This window comes from Hemitrygon akajei, chromosome 4 (assembly GCF_048418815.1).
Source record: "Hemitrygon akajei chromosome 4, sHemAka1.3, whole genome shotgun sequence".
Taxonomy (NCBI): Eukaryota; Metazoa; Chordata; class Chondrichthyes; order Myliobatiformes; family Dasyatidae; genus Hemitrygon; species Hemitrygon akajei.
In genome coordinates, this window is record NC_133127.1 from 76,410,108 (window position 1) to 76,427,294 (window position 17,187).

General features: G+C 38.4%; 1 protein-coding gene across 1 annotated transcript in view; it reads left to right on the plus strand.

Annotated features, from left to right (window-relative positions):
* Window positions 1–17,187, plus strand: part of LOC140726470 (uncharacterized) — a 158,475-nt gene that overhangs the window by 130,847 nt on the left and 10,441 nt on the right. Inside the window, exon 2 of the mRNA XM_073042897.1 lies at window positions 5,610–6,107. Coding sequence (XP_072898998.1) covers window positions 5,610–6,107 — 498 coding nt within the window. The remainder of the gene's footprint in view (window positions 1–5,609; window positions 6,108–17,187) is intronic.

The window sequence follows — 17,187 nt, forward strand, 5'->3', positions numbered from 1 at the left end:
TTAAAAGATATTCAATAATAGTTGGATCCACTGAGTATTGTATGCTTTTTAAATCTATATTAAGTTAAGGAACCATCCCAACAATTTACTGAGCACTATTTTGTTCAAAACTGGGTCCTGATATTTTAATCCTTCAGCTATCCGTAATCGCTCTGTTTGGTAGATTTCCCAAAAGTGAAATTTACAGTGTAAAATGAAAAACACTGAGTTGTATAATATCTTCCATGGCACTGGGGAGTCAAAAAGAGCTTTACAACCAGTGTTTTGGAAGTATGATTAACTTTATTATTTTGGAGGGTAAATTGTGCCCAGAGTCTTAGACTGTCAAGATTACCTTTTCCTTTTTAATATAGAAAATAGTAGAAAATTTAAAAAACAAGTTTTTTTGTGAAGATTTTGATTTTTACTGAATTGTGTGAAATTTTCAGTGTTCTGCTGCTGCTTATTACAGGCAGTCCCCAGGTTACGTACAAGTTCCGTTCCTGAGTCCGTCTTTAAGTCGGATTTGAACTTAAGTCGGAGCAAGTACATCCGGTATTATTTAGTGTCAGTTAGTCAAACGTTTGTCCTAGTATATAGTATATATTTTACCTTTCTATGCATATAAAACACTTAAGAAATGTATGTATTCCAATAATTAAACCACTGTGTTGCTTAGTAATAATTGTAGCTTTCATCAGGGCAGGGAGTTTCACATGCTCCATTATTCTCACTTTATCTGTTACCCTTTAAAATTGTTCCGATCATTGACCTACACTTTTCCAATGACCAATGGCGTTTCACCTCTTTCCGAACGCTTTATTATTTCCACTTTATTTTCAATCACGATCGCTTCCTATCAATGGAACAGAAACACTGCGGGCGGCAGGTCCCGAGCTCCGCCAGCTCCCGAGGTCTGCTGGGTCCTAAGAACCTCCGCATTGATTTCTCCACATCCTAAACTGCACCGCACTGAGACAGGTTAAATGGGACAAGTGAGGGCTGTGTTGAGTTTGGGTATTTGATCCTCCACAGTATTCTGCATGGGAATTTAAACTGGAGGTGGCAGTATTTTTTTACGAGGTTGAGTTGCGAGCTCGACATCAACCCGGCACGAATGGTACGGGAGTCACTGGATCGACATCACCTTGGCATGGGAGCGGTCTGTCACTGGATCGAACTTGGGAACCTCCGCTCTCTAGCCTGGTGCTGATCTGACTGCGCCACCAGCCAACTGGAACAGGGGGTGGGGGGTCGGGGTCAGGGTGAATCTTACTAAGAAAAATTTAAGCCAAATATAAAGTTAAACACTCAACACAGTGTCAATGGCAACAACTTAAAATGGCGGACGGCATTCTCTTTCCTCGGTTCGTAGGTACAAGTTGACCGTAAGTCGGACATTCGTAACTCAGGGACTACCTGTATTTCAGGAATTTCTATGTTTCATAAGTACCTCGAGACAAATTTCACTGTAATCCGCCTTTCCTTGAACATAGCATTTTCTTCAAACAAAGCAGTATTTCCAGCATAGCTAAAAGGGCATTTAATAATCTTATGATAGGTGTATTGAGATTTGTTTTCTGGCTGCAATAACTTATAAGAACTGCTACATTAATAAATACTTCATATGACACAAATGAGGTTTTAGATATGATATGATTACCTATCAGTGTGCTTTTGAAATGCATGCTGGATAGATATTGTTGATCAAATACACACTGGGTTAGATGTTGGATTCATTAATACTAGATACTTCATTGGTGATTGAAATACCTAGGGAATTTCTGGTTGCTATCTGAGATACCAGAGAAGAGCTTGCAAAGATTAAGAAAAGGATGCCCAATCATCCTTCATACTGACTGGAAAATGTACGGGTTGAGTACCCCTTACCCAAAATACCAAAATCCAGAAACCTCTGAAAGTCAAAATTTCTTTGAGTGCTGACATGACGTCACAAATGAAAAATTCCACAGGGTGCTGGGAAAGTTCCCAGGTGATGCACACCACAGACAATTCTGAGAAGTGACCCCACATACGTAATGAAGAGAAGTTAATGAAAAATAGAAAAACATTGTATAAAGCGAAAACTAAAGATCTCGAATATATATTGAAAGAGTGAATTCAACAGCATTGGAGTGAACATATGCCTCTACGGTATGGTGATCATGAAACAAGCAAAGATCTATCAAGAACTGAAAATTGAAGGTAATTGTGAATATTCTGCAGGCTGGTTGCAGAAATTTAAGAAAAATGAGGTTAAATTTTCAAAGATTTGTGGTGATAAAGCATCTGATGATCACAAAGCAGCAGAGAAATTCATTGATGAGTTTGCCAAGGTCATTACTGACGAACAGCTGCAACAGTACATACAGTATATGTGATGAACAAGTGCAAGATAAAGGCTGCTTACTGGTAGCACATAAATTCAGAGTTGGAAATGATGGCGTTACCAAGCTACCTTGTTCCAAAATAAAAAAAAACATCTGAAACACTTACAGCCCCAAGCATTTCAGATAGGGGTACCCAATCTGTATTTCACAAGTCTTAGTGGCTACAGGAAAGGACAACTTGCTGATTAGTTTTTGTTATTGAATGGAGCTTGCAAGTAACCTCTCAGTGAAGATGTAGCCTGCATGGAACTGGTTGAAAAGTATGTTCATCACAGTTGATTAGGCCTGAGGCTGCATGTGGTTTAAATTGGTCAATATCATAATATACAGTTTCCCAAAAAATGGTTACAGTCGTATGATGTGCATTTCTCTAGCTGACTGTCTCATTTGCAGTTTTTAATTAGATATTTTTCACTAGAACCAAGATTTATCATGAGGAATCAGAATCAGGTTTAACATCACTGGCATATGTAGTGAAATTTGTTAACTTGGTGATAGCAGTACAATGTACATGATAAATACAGAGGGAGTAAAAACTGAATTATAGTAAGCATAGATGTATATTAAATAGTTAAATTGAATAAGTAGTGCAAAAACAGAAATAAAAAGTAGCAAAATATTGTTCATGGGTTCAGTGTTCATTTAGAAATCAGATGGCAGAGAGGAAGAAGCTGTTACTGAATCACTGAGTCTCTGTCTTCAGGCTTCTGTACTTCCTTATGATGATAACAATAGGAAAAGGGCATGTCCTGGGTGGTGGGGGTCCTTAATGATGGATGCTGCCTTTCTGAGGCACTGCTCCTTGAAGATGTCTTGGATACCACCTTGAATAGTACCCATGATGGAGCTGACTAATTTTGCAACTTTCTGCAGATTACTTTGATCTTGTGCAGTTGCCCTCCCCCCCATATCAGACGGTGATGCAGTCAGTTCTCTGTAGAGGTTTTCAAGTGTTTTAGGTGACAAACCAAATCTCCTCAAACTCTTAATGAAATATAGCTACTATCTTGCCTTATTTATAGATGCATCAGTACGTACAACCAAGGTTAGGTTCTCAGAGATATTGACACCCAGGAACTTAAAATTGCTTTTGCTCTCCACTTCTGATCCCTCTATGAGGATTGGTTTGTGTTCCCTCATCTTATCTTTTTTAAAAGTCCACAGTCATTTCTTTGGTCTTGCTAATATTGAGTGCAAGGTTGTTGCTGACACCACTCAACTAGTTGGTATATCTTGCTCATTTGCCCTCACATCGTCATCTGAGATTCTGCCAACAATCAGCAAATTTATAGATGGCATTTGAGCTATGCCTAGCCACACAGTCATGAGTGTAGAGGGAGTAGAGCAGTGGGCTAAGCATGTAACCCTGTAGTGCGCCAGTGTTGATTGTCAATGGATGTTAAGCTTTAGTGCTGCATGTTTTTGAAGGGAAAGATGCAATGCAAAAATATTATCATTCGTAAATAATTCTGAAAATGCTACTAGACTATTTTGAGATGCGTAGGAGATATGGAAGCACCAATTTGTCCGTTTTGAGTTTCCAAGGATTTCAAAGGAGCTTTGTATAATTGGTTAAAAAAAGTAAAAAAAACATGCTGTTGTGCAATATAAAAAAATACTGTATGGTAGAATATAGTAGAAGTACAAATCCAGTAGAGGTAGTTGATAGTCAAATTTAATCTCTGGCAGCAAGAAAAAATCCTATTTTTGTTCAATGGAAAACAAGACAAAGTTTCATCACTGAGTCATAATGGATCTCTGCAAAGTTTTTGTGTTTGTCCCACTTTGTTTTGCCTATTGCATATAACTTGATGGGTGTAAGAATATGCATTTGTATTTAGATGAGATTTTTGGGCATTGAAAAACCTCAGTGGAAAAATAATGAAGTTCTTTAAGATGGAATTATGCTATGCATGAACTTTACGTTTTGAAGTTCTGCTATCTTGTTTTCTATCTTTCAATCATTTACTATTTTTTTCATTTAAAGGATTGGAATAAATACAGTCAACTTTGAATCGTTAGTCTTGCTGTTCAAGATTCAAATATTGTGATTATTAATGTATTTGTAAGTGATACTGTGTAGCAGATTTTAAAAACTACTTACAGGCTCTTCCAAAGGCATGAGGTTATTAGTTAATATGTATTAACAAATAATCTCACAAAAGTGGAAGATTTTAATCTATGCAAACTTGGGGATTTAATTGATTTATCACACAAGTTGAACAATTCTGTATTGAAGAACAGAAAAAGAAAATATTTGCATCCTGATGCACTGTTTTGATCTTTTTCGAAAAGCTTGTTTCCCCAGTCTGCTGGGGTAGTCATTGTACAAGACCCGTGTGAACTGGGATGTTTTAATTGGGTGAGCTGTACAAGTGCTATAATTGGTCAGAGTGTTCTGAGATTTGGGAATGAAAAGCTGAATTATTTTTCAGCTGAGAAGCCCACTGGTAATGCTTCTGGGATGCCTGGGGAGGACAGGATCAGGTGTGATCTTTCCGTAGCTCCTGCTCGTTCTTGCACTTTCACTTGGAACTCTGGTCAGAACTTCAAAATGTTTGATGAGGTCAGCTAGGTTGTTGATGTAAAATGGAAAAAAAAAATAGCAAGATTAAAATTTTCCTTGGCATTTTGGCCATTACCTTTATTTTCAAATTTATTCTGTTCTCTGGAGCAAAAGATAATCTGATAGAGGATCTCAACGGGTTGAACACATTTGTTTGGTGGAAAGGATTTGTTGACTTTTGGGAAAATAATTTTAGTTGGCATGTAGCTAGTTGCTCAGTATCTGACTTTATTGTCATCTTCCTTATTTTCTGGATGAATTTCTCAGAGCAGAGTCTTTCCATATATTTAAAATGTTCTGAAATAAAAACAGAAAATGTTGGAAATAGTCAGGCAGTATCAGTGAAGATGAGATAAATTTTCATCTGAGTATTTCTACATTTTCTGCTTGTATTTAAAATGTCTAGAATTCACAGTAATTTTCTTTCACAATGTTCAATTTAATCTTCTCTTTATTACTGTGCGATGAGGCATTATGAATTATCTTGAACCATTAATAGTGACAAAACAATCTGTAAAATTATTAGAAGAATATTTACATATGCTACTTTTTTGATATGCAAAGCTTCAAAGTTTTCAACTTAGAAAATATTCAGTATCTTTGAAAACTTGAAAATGTATTATTGGAATATAAAGAAACTTTCTCTAATTTAGTCTAATCTCTTTGGTTCTCAGGCTGCAACATCGTGCACACGATCCACCAATCTAGCAAAAATTCAGGAAGTTGCAAGCTGGCTGTTGGACATGAACCAGGAATTGCTGTGTGGGGGCAGCAAGAGGCATCGAACAGGAGGGTCTCTCCGAGGTAATGCCTCATTAAGTCATGGAGAGGAAGACCAAATGAACAGAGTTGTGGAAGTACAAGAGGCAAACTGTATAAGGAATGCGGATGGCAGTGGAGCTGAGGCATGTAGCAGCACCATTGATGAAGCTCCTGCCACTGCAACTGATGAAGAAGAAAACAACAATGAAATCACAGCAGAGATCAAAGAAGGGAACAAAGAAGAAGAACAAGATGATGATGAAGAGGAAATGGACCAAGACAGTGATGATTTTGAGCAATCTGATGACAGCAGTAGAGAAGAATCTTACTCAAATGGAAATGACATAACTGATCAAAATTATAATGATATTGCCACACAACAATCATTGGCTCTCTTAACAAAGAATCAGGTAAGAAAGAATCAGTGGCTGTAAAATGTTAACTTCAACATATAAGAATGCCCTTATAGAAATGTTTAATTATAGTATAATGCAATTCTTTGAAAAATTAATAACTGGCTATTATATAAATGTGCAAGTTATAAAAATATTGCAAATAAGCATCAAGTGAGTAACAGTAAATGTTATAGTATTACTGCACTAACGTATTGCAGAACCATTCATAAAGGCAAAAGTATTTAGATGTGCCTGTTCTAACTGATCCCCTTTAAAGTAGTTTCACAATGCATATACTATATTTTCAGGTTGTATTACTTGTCATGCATTTGAAGTAGAGCATGAAATCTTGAGCATGGTTTAATGAATTTAATATACAGTAGTGTAAATGATTTTATAATTTACCTTGGTTTTATTTTCTGCATTGTAGAATCAAAATATTAGAATTTAGAATTACCAAATATTCTGCTGACTTGAATTCTTAATCAATTTAAAGCATAATAAATTGGGGTAGAAATATGCCATATGGCCCCTCAGGCTTCTCCGAAGTTCACTTGGGTACATAATTCTAATGATTTATAACTCTGCAGGAAGAAATCTTTTCTTGTCCAAGTCATAAATGACTAAGTAATTTCCCTTTGCCTTGCACTTAAACCCACAGAGCTGATCCTATCTGAGATTATTCAAAATCATGATATTCAATGAGATCACCACAGGTTGTAAAGTTCAGTGTGCAAATCAGTCTTTCTTCACAGTGCATATTCCTCATCTATTGAGCTTTACTGCCTAAATGGCAAATATATCCTCAAATAAGGAAAACAGAACTGTACTGAGTATTCCTGTTGTAGTATTACTAAAACCCTGTGCAGTGACAAAAACATTACCCAAGTAATAGGACATAAATCTGAAACATTAGCTCACTTTCTCTCTCAGCAGATGCTACCTGTCCCATTGCACGAATGCAGCAATTTCTGTTTTACTTCAGACTTCCTTACTTTTGTACTACCTTGCATTTGGAGTAAAGGCTGAAGGCAATAGGTCAGAGGGATCTTGGATCCAAATCCATAGTTTCCTGAAGGTGGCTACACAGGTTTAATAATATATCGGGTTTAATATCACTCGCATACGTCATTGAAATTTGTTCTTTTGCAACAGCAGTATATTGCAATATATAATAATAAAGAAAACTAAAAATTACATTAAGTTTATAAAAAATTAAGTAAGTAGTGAAAAAAGAGAACAAAAAATAGTGAAGTTGTGTTCATGGGTTCATTCTCCATTCATAAATCTGATGGTGAAAGATCCCTTCCTGAGATGTTGAGTGTGTGTCTTCAGGCTCCTGTACCTCTTCCTTGACGGTAGCAATGAGAAGGGGGCATGTCCTGGATGATGGGGTCTTTCTGAGGCATTGCCTTTTGAAGGTATCTTCAATACTAGAAAGGCTCGTGCTTACGGCTGAGTTTACAACTTACTGGCTGCTTTCTAGGCTTGTTTAAGTGGCATATGGTATGCTTGCCTTTCTTAATAGAGTAATTGAGATCAAGAATTGGTAAGTTGTGTTACGGCATAAATCTCTAGTTAGGTCACACCTGAAGTATTGCATTCAATTCTGGTCAGCCAATAGAGAAAAGATTTTCACAAACAAGAGAAAGTCTGCAGATGCTGGAAATCTGAGCAACGCACACAAAATGCTGGAGGAACTCAGCAGGCCAGGCAGCATCTATGGGGAAAAAAAAGTACAGTTGACATTTCAAGCCCAAAATGTCGACTGTACTTTTTTCCATAGATGTTGCCTGGCCTGCTGAATTCCTCCAGCATTTTGTGAGAAAGGATTTTGAGGCTTTGGAGAGAGTGAAGAAAAAGGTTAGCAAAATGCTGCTTGGAATAGAGGGCATATGCCATAAGGAGAAGTTGGACAAACATGCTTTCTCTGGAGGGGCAGAGACTGAGGGGAGATCTGATAGAAGTTCATAAGATTATGAGAGGCATTGATAGTGTTTACAGACAGTATCTTTCCCAAGGTTAAAATGTCTAAATATTGGAGTATGTGAATTTAAGATGAAAGAGGTAAGTTTAAAGAAGATGTGCAGGCCAAGATTTTTTTTAAACACAGTGATGGATGTCTGGAATGCAATGTCTGGGTGGTAGTATTCTAGAGGCTTTCAGATATAGTAGATGCAAGATTTTAAAAAAAGAAAAAAGGTAAAATTACAGCAAGAAATAGAAATGGCATATATAAAGGACAATGTTATGATAGTCATAGGGGATTTCAATGGGCAGGTAGTTTGCCAAAATCAAAAAGGTGCAGGATCCTTTGTGAGGGAATCTGTAAAATGCCTAGGAGATGGCTTTTTAGAGCATTTTGTGGTTGAGCCCACTAGGGGAAAAGGCATTCTAGATTGGGTGTTGTGTAATGACACAACATTGTGTAATAGCCGTCTCAATTTCCTGAGGAGACTGAGGTCCTTTAACATCTGCTGGACGATGCTGAGGATGTTCTGCGAGGCTGTGGTGGCCAGTGCTATCATGTTTGCTGTTGTGTGCTGGGGCAGCAGGCTGAGGGTAGCAGACACCAACAGAATCAACAAACTCATTCGTAAGGCCAGTGATGTTGTGGGGGTGGAACTGGACTCTTACGGTGGTGTCGGAAAAGAGGATGCTGTCCAAGTTGCATGCCATCTTGGACATTGACTCCCATCCACTCCATAATGCACTGGTTAGGCACAGGAGTACATTCAGCCAGAGACACATTCCACCGAGATGTAACACTCAGCGTCATAGGAAGTCATTCCTACCTGTGGCCATCAAACTTTACAACTCCTCCCTAGGAGTGTCAGACACCCTGAGCCAATTGGCTGGTCCTGGACTTATTTCCACTGGGCATGATTAACTTATTATTATTTAATTATTTATGGTTTTATATTGCTATATTTCTTCACTATTCTTGGTTGGTGCAGCTGTAACAAAACCCAATTTCCCTCGGGATCAATAAAGTATGTCTGTCTGTCTGAACCAAATTTAATTAAGGAACTTAAGGTAAAGGAACCCGTAGAAGATAGTGATCATAATATGATAAAATTCACCCTGCAGTTTGAGAGCGTGAAGATAAAGTCAGATGTATCAGTATTACCATTGAGAATTCTAAAGGCCTGAGAGAGGAGCTGGCCAAAGTTTATTGGAAGGGGACATAAGCAGGGATGATGGCAGAACAGCTATGGCTGGAGTTTTCGGGGGCAGTTGGCATAGGTTAGATACATTCCAAAAATTATGTGGGAAAGTAAAAGAATGGGAAGCTTTTAAAAACCAACAGAGTACAACTACAAAAGCCATAAGGAGAAAAAAGATGAAATATGAAGGTAAGCTAATCAATAATATAAATGAGGATACTAATTTTTTTCCAGACATATAAACAGTAAACAAAAGACGAGAGTAGGTATTAAACCACTCGAAAATTATGCAGGGGAGGTAGTAAGGAGTACAAAAAAATGCCAGAAGGCTAGGGTTTTCTGTGGAAAACATTAGCAGTATGCCAGAAATGCGAGAGTGTTAATGAGCAGAAATGAGTGTAGTTGCTGTAACTAAGGAGAAGGTGTGTGGGAAGCAGAAAAGTCTGTAAATAGATAAGTCACCTCACCCAAATAGACTACACTCCAGGGCTCTGAAAGAGGTAGCTGAAGAGGTTGTGGAGGCAGTGGTAATGACCTTTCAAGAATCACTAGATTCTGGAATCGTTCCTGAGAACTGGATAATTGCAAATGTCACTCCACTCTTTAAGGTAGGAGGGAGGCAAAAAAACAATTATAGTCCAGTTAGCCTGACTTCGGTGGTTGGGAAGAGTTTGGAGTCCATTATTAAGGATGAGGTTTTGGGGTATTAGAAGGTCCATGATAAAATAGGCCAAAGAGGAAATCTTGACAGACAAATCTGAGGAATAAAAGGGAGGATAGACAAAGTCAGTGAATGTTTACGTTGAGTTTCAGAAGGCCTTTTACAAGATGCTGCATATAAGGCTGCTTAACAAGGTAAGAGCCCATGGTATTACAGGAAAGATACCAGCATGGATAGAAGATTGGCTAGCTGGGAGGAGGAAAAGGGGCCTTTTCTGGTTGGCTGCCAGTGACAAGTGGTGATCTACTTCTACTTCTGCACCTATTGTCTATTGTCTATTATGTCAATGATTTGGTTGATGGAATTGACGGCTTTGCATCCAAGTCTGTGGATGATAGGAAGACAGGAAAAGGGGCATGTAATAAGCTGGGAGTTTACAAAACAACTTAGATTAGGAGAGTGGGCAAAGTGGTAAATGGAATATAGTGTAGGAAACTGTATGGTCATGCACTTTGGTAAAAGGAATAAAGGCATAGAATATTTTCTAAATGGGGAGAAAATTCAAAAATTGGAGGTGCAAAGATACTTGGGAGCGCAGGATTCACTAAATGTTAACTTGTAGATTGAGTTGGTGGTAAGGAAGGCAAATGCAATATTAGTATTCATTTCACGAGGAATAGAATGTAGGAGCAAGGATGTAATGTTGAGGCTTTATGAGGCATTGGTCAGAACGCATTTGGAGTATCATGAGCAGTTTTAGACCCCTTATCTAAGAAAAGATGTGCTGGCATTGGAGAGGATCCAGAGAAGATTCACGAGAATGATTCGAGTATGAAAGGATTAACATATGAGGAGCATTTGATGGCACTGGGCATGTACTCAATGGAGTTCAGAAGAATGATGGGGGATCTCATTGAAACCTATATTGAAAGGCCTAAATAGAGTGGACATGGAGAGGTGATTCCCTATAGTGGGGAAGTCTAGGACCAAAAGGCACAGCCTCAGAATAGAGGAACATCATTTAAAAGAGATGAGGAGGAATTTCTTTAGCCAGAGGGTGGTCAGTCTGTAGAATTCATTGCCACGTCATTGAATATATTTGAGGAGGCCAAGTCATTGAATATATTTGAGGAGGCCAAGTCATTGAATATATTTAAAACGGAGGTTGATAGGTTCTTGACTAGTTAGGGCATCAAAGGTTATGGGGGAAGACAGGAGAATGGGGTTGAGAGGGATAATAAATTAGCCACGATGGAGTCATTGATGGACTCCATTGATGAAATTGATGGACTGAGTGGCCTAATTCTGCTACTATGTCTTATGGTCTTAAGGAATGGGCAGGAAATGAAAGGAGATGAACACTGTAGACAGAATGAAAACACAAAATGCTGGCAGAACTCAGTGGGCCAGACAGCAAACCTGATGCATTTTGGAAATACATCCTGTGGACTGATGAAGTTAAAATAGAACTTTTTGGCCACAATGAGCAGATATTTGGAGAAAAAAGGGTGCAGAATTTCATGAAAAGATCATCTCTCCAACTGTTGAGCACGGGGGTGGATTGATCATTCTTTGGGCTTGTGTTGCTGCCAGTGGCACGGGGAACATCTCACGGATAAGGGGAAGAATGAGTTCAATTAAATACCAGCAAATTCTGGAAGAAGCTGAAGATGAAAAGAGGATAGCTTCTACAACAGGATACTGATCCTAAACACACCTCAAAATCCACAATGGACTACCTCAAGAGGTGCAAGCTGAAGGTTTTGCCATTGCCCTCACAGTCCCTCGACCTAAACATCATTGAGAATCTGTGGATAGACCTCAAAAGAGCAGTGCATGCAAGACGGCCCAAGAATCTCACAGAACTAGAAGCCTTTTGGAAGGAAGAATGGGTGAAAATCCCCCAAACAAGACTTGAAAGACTCTTAGCTGGCTACAGAAAGTGTTTACAAGCTGTGATACTTGCCAAAGGGGGTGTTACTAAGTACTGACCATGCAGGGTGCACAAACTTTTGCTTCGGGCCTTTTCCATTTTTGTTATTTTGAAACTGTAAAAGATGGAAATAAAAAAGTAATCTTGCTTAAAGTATTAAAGAACTGTGTCATCTTTTAACTTTGTGTTTTGGAAATCAGGTCATCTTTTACTCGCTTAGCTATTCACAGTAACAGAAATTTTGACCAGGGGTGCCCAGACTTCTGCATGCCACTGTATCTTGCTTTATTGTTTATTTTGAGATCAGTCATCCCAGACCCTGAATATTGCGGCAGGTTTTCCTCAGGCTACTGACCTCTTTAGTCATGATGAGACCACACTCAGGGTGGAGAAGGAACACTTCATATTCTGCCTAGGTAGTCCTCAACCTAATGATATGAGCATTGATTTCTCTTTCCAGTAATTTGTTTTTCTCTTCTTCTATTCCTCACTCTGACCTCCTACCTGTTCTCTTCACCTGCCTATCACCTCCCCCTGGTGCCCCTCCTTCTCCCCTTTCTCCCATGGTCCGCTTGTTTCTATTGTCAGATTCCTTCTTCTCCAGCCCTTTACCTTTCTCACCCACCTGGCTTCACCAATCACCTTCTAGCTAGTCCTCCTTTCCTTCTCCCACCTTTTTAAGCTGGTGAATTACCCTTTCCACTCCTGAAGTACAGCCTTGGCCCAAAACGTCAACTACTTTCATTTCCATAGATGCTGAGTTCCTCCAACATTTTGTGTGTTTACCTCTGGATTTTCAGCATCTGCAGAATCTATTGTGTTTATGAATGATATGGAACCTTGCTGTATGTAGGGATGGACTGGTTCATTTCCTAGGTGCTGTAAATAAAATTGTGCAATAGGTGACGATTCTTCTGATTTAAAAAAGATGAAAGTGATTTATGGAACCTAGTTGAGCCTTGGCCAATAGCCAGGTTGGTTAATTTTAAGTCATTGTTTGTGTTGAGTGGTGTGGGAAGAATGAAAAAAGGATTAGTAGAGAATTAGTTTAAATGGGTGATTAATGACTGGTGCAGCCTCAGTAGGCTAAAAGGTCTATTTCTATGCTGATGCATCTATGTGATTCTCAGCCAACAAGTGCAGTTGTTTACAGAATTAGTTCACATTTTGAGTACCTACATTCTTTTCAGGTATTTTAAACCATTGGTTTATATGAGCTACACAAAAAAAAACTGATGAAGCATTATCATAGATGATATTTTATCTTCATACTGTGTGCTTCCTTTAATAAAGTGCAGTCATGACTTTATTTTACTCACAAACTTGCTTCAGTTACTGCAGGCAATAAGAATATCATTTTTCTGTAGATTTGCACATAATACATTAAAAATGCAATACAGTAATGGTTCCATGTTGTGTGCCCATCTGAAATTTTGATCCAATAACTTCAACCCTCTTTTCCCCAAGGTTTAAGAGAGCTTCAGGATTTGTAAGAGTTTATGCTCAACATTTAAAATGCATTATATTCATTTAATTGGTACAGATAACATTAACACAAGATAGTATTTCTTGACAATGCCAAAATGCACTTGAGAAGACAGCAGTAAACCATCTGTTAACTCCATTATATCTAGTGCTTTTGATGCGGCCTCCTCTGCATTGGAGATACCCAATGTAAACTGGGGTACCGATTTGTCGAGCATCTCTCCATCTGACAAAAGTGGTATTTCCGGTGGCCAACCATGTTAATTCCTATCCCTGTTCCTGTTCTGACCTGCATATCTTTGGAATATTTAGATTTAGAATATTTATTTTAAAAACTTCTTTATTTGGTAACATTTTCTAGTAATGTTTTAGGATGTGAGTGCAAGATTCAGAATTTTTACAGTACGGTTTAAATCTATTACTAGTTTTATCTATTTAAAATTTCATCCACCTTATATCTGTCTGATGTGCAATATGGTGCTTTACAGATCTGTGCAAAATACCTCAAGAAAATGCAACTTTTTAGCTAATTGTTTAAATGTTTAGATAAATCATCTACATTGGCAGCAGTAGGCATTCTAATGTGGCCATCAATGAATGATGTCAATGCCAACAATCAGAGCCAAGTGTTTAAAACCTTCACTTTCTCAGATGTTTATTTATCGTTCTTTACCAGTTAATTTTAGCTCATGTGTACATGCCATGTATTCCCTAATGCAACATTTGTGTGTATTTGAAAATGGGCAAGGTCAATGCTTTTTGTGAAAAAACAATTTTGTCTTCAGCTCCTCTCCCTTCACCCCCCTCCCCACCTCCACCATGGAAACACCAGTGTACTGGTATACTCTTTTACATTTTAATAAGCATTGCCACTTTGTTCTTAAGGCTATTGTAGATCTTGTTTGTACACATTTTAACAGAGCTCACTTTAAGTGAGCAAAATCAGGCATGCTATTGTATATCCATCCCTTGTGAAAGCAAGCTGAGGCATATTTGTAGCAGCTTAATAGTATCTTCTAACTTACTCTATAAAGTTCATTTGGCTTCAAGTTGGTTTGTCTGTCTCCAACACATTGATTAGTAAATTTAACCACTGAGATTTTTAGGGGGGTTCAGACAATAACATACTTTTTGTCATGTCATCAACTAAAATGTCTAATTTTATAAGCATTTAATGTTTGAATTCCTGATGCAATGATTGCAATGCTTGTCTACTCCATTTATGATCTCTTGAAAACTGAACTCATGATTTGTGCAAGAGCATGCCTGGCACATGCAAGTTGAAATGGAGTAAAGTTTCCATGAGCATTGTTCACATTCTTCTTTTTGGTTGTGGTCTTCAGCAGAATTTGGTTTTAAGGGTGGGGAGAAGTGGTGTAGATTTTTGGAAACATTTCTGAAATATTTTCTAATTCCAGCTGTTGCAGGCAGAGTAAAATAGATGTCAATGTTCAAATTAGCTTTTTACTTTAAGGTACTAGGGCAGTTAGAAGAATATAATTATATATATATATATATATATTTCACTATAAACGCCTGCTTTGGTCCAGCCTGATTGAACTTATAACTGCATTGGTAAATTTAAACTGTTTGTTAAAAATAACTTGTGATGCTGTGAGTTCAAAAGTCATTTATACCCAAGCCTGGTTTTGAAATTTGCGGAATTGAATTGTTACTTTTGCATATGTAAGTGGATTATAGTGCATTTAAAAATGTTTTTTTCCCTCCTTTAGGATAACTTTCTGCTGTGCATATTGCACATTATCCCACAGGCTTGAAACTAATATATGATAACTCTGGTGATGCTGTTCTGAATCTGCACAATATAACATTATTGAATGAATTATCACAATGAAGTTTCTTTCCCCAGCATTCTTGGTTGGGGAAATCGTACAATGTATCCTGTTGTATACATGAGTTGGAATCTTATTTTAACATGTAATTCCCATTGATATCCAATTAAGTTGTTATCCTGGGGAAAAAAGCTTCACTTGAATGTGTTATTTGTATCAGGTTGCAGTGAAAACTGCTACCATGATGAAGAGGAAACATTGAAGTCACCAAGTTGTGGCATAACTACAATATTGTCTGTCAATTTAAGAGTAACCATGATCAGACAGAAACACAACAGGATTTTGTTATTGATTAAATGTTGTAGATGTGGCAGATGGTCACAGGAGCTGTGAATCAGATATTAGAGAACTCCAGTACAGGAACAGTTTGTTTAAGAAAGAAATGAAACTTGTGGGAAGGTAGAGATTACTGAAAACATTTAAGAATATAGAGTTTTGTTGGTCCTTAAAGGGGACAATTGGTTGATATGGGGGCATGAGGTATTATTAGCAGATTAAGGAAAATTCCAAAACATTTAGTAAGTATGTTAAGATCAAGGGAAGAATGAAGCCTGTTAGCAACCAAAGAGGCAATCAGCATGGAGCCACTGGACATGAGTGAGGTCTGAAACGAAAAATTCTTTAAAGATAAAAACATGGTAGTTCAGAGGTTTCAGGGAGGGAACTGGTGATAGTCATGAGTGTATTCTCATTTAAAAAAGAAGTATTGCACATTTTAATGTACATAAAGATAGATATATCCCTGGTGCATAATGAAATTTATCCCAGGTTTCTGTGGAAAGCAAGGTTGAAGATTGGGCTTTGCAGAGATGTTTAAATCTTCGATGGACACTGATAAGGTGCAAGAACACCAGGGTGACAATAGCAACTGTGGTTCCTTTATTCTCAAATTAAGCCGGGCGATTACAGGTTATTGAGCCTATCAGTGGTAGGTAGGTTATGGGGGTGGGAGTTGGGTGGGTGGAATACTGGATAAGATCAGTATACACTGAGAAAGGCAGGGATTGATCAGGGTTCGTCTGTGTGACTTAACTGGTGAGAAGCCCTTTGTGTCTAATTTGATTGAGTTATTGTGGTGTAGATGAGGGTAATTTATTGGAAGACTGATCCATAGAGGTTATAACCCACAGGATTGGGTTCTAATTTGAAATCTATTTGGTAATAGATGGAGGATGGTGGCTCAGGAGCATCAACACTGGACTTTGAGGCGAGAGGTCCCGGGTTTGAACGTGCTCCCTTGCACGTTTTCCATCCGTGCCTGGGTTGAGTGTCGAGCTAGCAATTCAACCTTGTTAAAAAAACCTGGAGAGGGATGGGTTCCGCCAGGTTTCAGATGCCCAAGACACGGCGTACGATGAGCAATCATCAAAAAAGATTGGTGCAAAAAGCTTGTCATGATAGCGCCCTGACAACTGCACCAGGAGTTAAGGGCGCGTGCACACACAATGCAAAGGTTTGCTTTTGTTATTAAATGCACAATGCACACACAAAGGTTTGCTTTTGTTACTTAAATGCCTGTGACCAGTGGTGTACCTCAGGAATTGGTGCTGGGATGCTCACTGATTGTTGGGTTCATTAATGGCTTACATGTTAATGTTACAGGTATGATTAAATCTAGAGAGGGACAGAGGGACCTGAGTGTACAAATCCAAAGTTGGTGGCACGGTGAGATAGGATGGTAAAGAATGCCATTTCATTGCCACTTCACTCAACCCTGGAAGATCTAGGCAGTAATGTGCTTCATTGACTACAGCTCAGCATTCAACACTATCATCCCCTCAAAACTAATCACAACCTCTAAGACTTGGGTAACTGGATACTCTACTTCCCCAGTTGCAGACCCTTGTCAGTGCGAATTGGCAACACCTCCTCCAAAATCACCATCAGCACAGATACACCACAAGGCTGTCTACTTAGTCCCCTGCTCTACTCATTTTATACTTATGACTGTGAGGCTAAGCACAGCCCTATTCAAGTTTTCGGATGGAGTGATAGT